The sequence below is a fragment of the Lucilia cuprina genome, chromosome 3 (genome assembly GCF_022045245.1).
Source record: "Lucilia cuprina isolate Lc7/37 chromosome 3, ASM2204524v1, whole genome shotgun sequence".
NCBI classification, from domain to species: domain Eukaryota; kingdom Metazoa; phylum Arthropoda; class Insecta; order Diptera; family Calliphoridae; genus Lucilia; species Lucilia cuprina.
This window is the reverse complement of record NC_060951.1, coordinates 49981199-49984184: the sequence shown is the minus strand read 5'-3', so window position 1 is coordinate 49984184 and position 2986 is coordinate 49981199. Positions and strand designations below refer to the sequence as shown.

The 2986-nt window shown below is 30.8% G+C and overlaps 1 protein-coding gene across 1 annotated transcript; it reads right to left on the bottom strand.

Annotated features, from left to right (window-relative positions):
• Window positions 1-1511: 1511 nt before the first annotated feature.
• On the bottom strand, window positions 1512-2126 carry LOC111676927 (protein sisterless A-like). Its single transcript, XM_023437935.2, has one exon. The coding sequence runs from the start codon at window positions 2124-2126 to the stop codon at window positions 1512-1514; it is 615 nt and encodes a 204-aa protein (XP_023293703.1).
• Between the last annotated feature and the right edge of the window lie 860 nt (window positions 2127-2986).

Below are 2986 nucleotides of genomic sequence, written 5' to 3'. Positions count from 1 at the left end.
AAATGTCCTTTGGGAAAAATTAAATGTTCAACACTAAAATGTATTTTGTTTCCCGTGCTTAATAACACCGGGATTTACACATTGTACAAGTATTGGATATCTCCTCCGGAACGTTAATGGTTACTGTACTGGTTTAGTAGACCGGAGGTGGGGGCTTCGATTCCCACAACATGCACAGGATAACAAGAGACCCGACAGAGGTCTAGGTGCATTTCTTCAGATATGATGTATATAAATCCTCCTTTCAAATTAACATGTGTTAACATGTGTTCGATAACCGCTAAAATTTATTAATATCCTAGCTTGGAACAGGACAAATCAACGACTAATTGAAACTGAAAGACTCCTTAGCTAATACAATAAAAAAATTTTGATTTGGTAATTAATCCCGATATAAGCTTAATTTAAGCTCGATTCGTACATGAATCAATTCGTACTGCTGAATCAATTCAGAACTAGGCTATAATAAAATTTACATTTCCACCACACAGAGCACATCCTTATGATTTTGTTTAGTCTATTTGTTGGTTTTATTACTCCTTGTTTTTGTTAGCGCATATGTCATATTCTATAAACGGGGCAACTATGATTATTCATACTAAATACGTTTCTGTGCGTTGAATTGTTTATTTCGTTTTGAAGTGAACTGTTTTGGAGGGAAATAGTTAAATATTCATGCAATTTGTAGATTCTGTTTTTTAACAAGATTTATGCGTTCCGTATTTATAGTGATGAATGTTAAATTTGAAAATTTTTCGTTGGTACTAAGGTAGTGGGTGCTCGAGTTATGTATTTGTGGGAAAGTAAATATAGTAGCTAAAGCCAAATACCCTAGAAGATATACATTTAACAAAACATTTTAAAGAACCTTGAGGTAGGCCATAGACCTAATTGGTTTCAATTACCAAAAGAAATTTGGTAATTTAAACACTTCTTTATCATTTACAAAATAAACAATTTTCAAATGTCATAGTTAACCTAAAAGTTATTAAACGACTCTCAAACCCACTTTATGCTAGCAACCATTTAAAGTTTAAATTTTAAACCCACATAGGTATTTAACATAAACAGTTGGTATTGACATTCAAAAAAAAATAATTAAAGTTTGTTTTGCAATTTATCTGCAAATCCCACATTTGGTCGTAAAAATCATTAAAAAAGTTGCACCAAAACAAAAATCAACAACTTCAGTTAAATGAAACAAAACATTTTGCTTTAATTTAATATTACACAGGGAACAAAGTTCATTTTATTAAATTAAAAAAAATTAAATCACATTTAAAAAGTTATACAAATCACGAATACTAAAAACTAAATAAATCTACACAAAAAAATATATCTCACAGACAATTTTAACTTAAAACTATTATTTGACATCCTTTTTCCGTCATATTACTGCAGGCAATTGGCTAATGATGAGGACATTACAGGTTGAACTAGCTTTTCACACATACTTATGCAGGCCTAAGCAAATGAAGGTGTAAACAAGGAGGCGGATGATGAGCTGCACATTACTCTTCCATTTTGATGGTTTGATTCAGTTCTTGCACATATTCCATGTCATATCTTTGACGTAACTGTTGGAGTTTGTCTTGGGGTAAACCTTGGCTAAGTAATTGATTTTCAGCTTGTTTAATGAGATCCTGTATACAGTCAAACATTTGAGCGCTTTGTAGCAATTTCTGTGAAATATATTTGTGACGATATTTCGATTTAGCTTTCTTGATTTTGTTGTTATAACGCGAGCGGCGACATGCCTCGGCCCGTTGTTGTTGCAAAAATTTCTGATTTTCACGCTTGGAGGTAGTGGAAACGGTTACAACATCTACCACATCATCGTCACTAGATGTTTGCTGCTGTTGTTGTGGCTGCTGATTGTTGTTGTTTCGTCGTTCAATCACTATAGGATTTTCCCTTAGCATTTGTTCCACATATTGATGTTCTTTTCTTAAAACATTTTCTTTTATAACTTTTAGCTCCATCTCTACCATATGATCAATATTTTCCGGGTTAACATTCATAGCACTGGCCAATGCCGCTGGATTGAAGGGTTGTATTTGTAGGTCCTGTGACAGTGATTTGTATATTTGTTGTAGAAAATATCCGTTTTCTGTTGAGTTTTCCATGATGATGATGTTCATTAGTAGCTGTTTTCTCTTTGAATGTGTTTAATGTAATGTGTGCTTTACTCAAAGCGCGTTTAGTTTTTATACAAATTTTCACTGTTTTTAACATTAACATTTTCACGAATACCTGCTGCTTACATATTCCATATTTGCAAATATAATGTTAGGTAAAGGAAAAACAATAATTTAATGATTTTGTTTTTCCATATTTTCGTTTTATGATTCTGTTTTTGTTTTTTTTTCTAATTTTTTTTTTTTTTTGACAAATAGTTTAAGATTAATTCATACAGCCGCATATCTTATTGATGCTTAAAATTCTTGTTTATTAATTATGGGAAATTTCCCAGTTTATACTGTTATTTGTAAAGTCTAGACTTTTATAGTTTGGAAACTGTAATAAACATTATGATGTTAATCTTTTTTGTCAAATGCAAATTGTTAATTAACTGGGACACAAGTTACTAATAAAATGCCAGTTAAGTAATTCAATTTTAACATGTATCTAATGTTTAATCATTATTCTTACATTTCCTTAAACACATTAATTCCAATTTTTCAATTAAAACTTATTCAATTTTACTTATTTTCGCTAAGCACATCCTTAATAACTTCTACTTCGGTCAAAGGTTACTCACCTTTTGACAATATGATTTCACTTTCTCATTATAACTTTTGACTAGAAAGCAATAAATTAAATCCACCATGAAGCCGTTAGGAGATGCACACAATAATTACAGATGTTGTTTAGTTTTTTTTTACAATTTATAATCAATGCTTTACCAGCTGTTCAAATTTTCAACATCACCTTCTTGGAATAATAATTTGAATGGATTTAATTACTAAAATCATGTTTGAAGGTA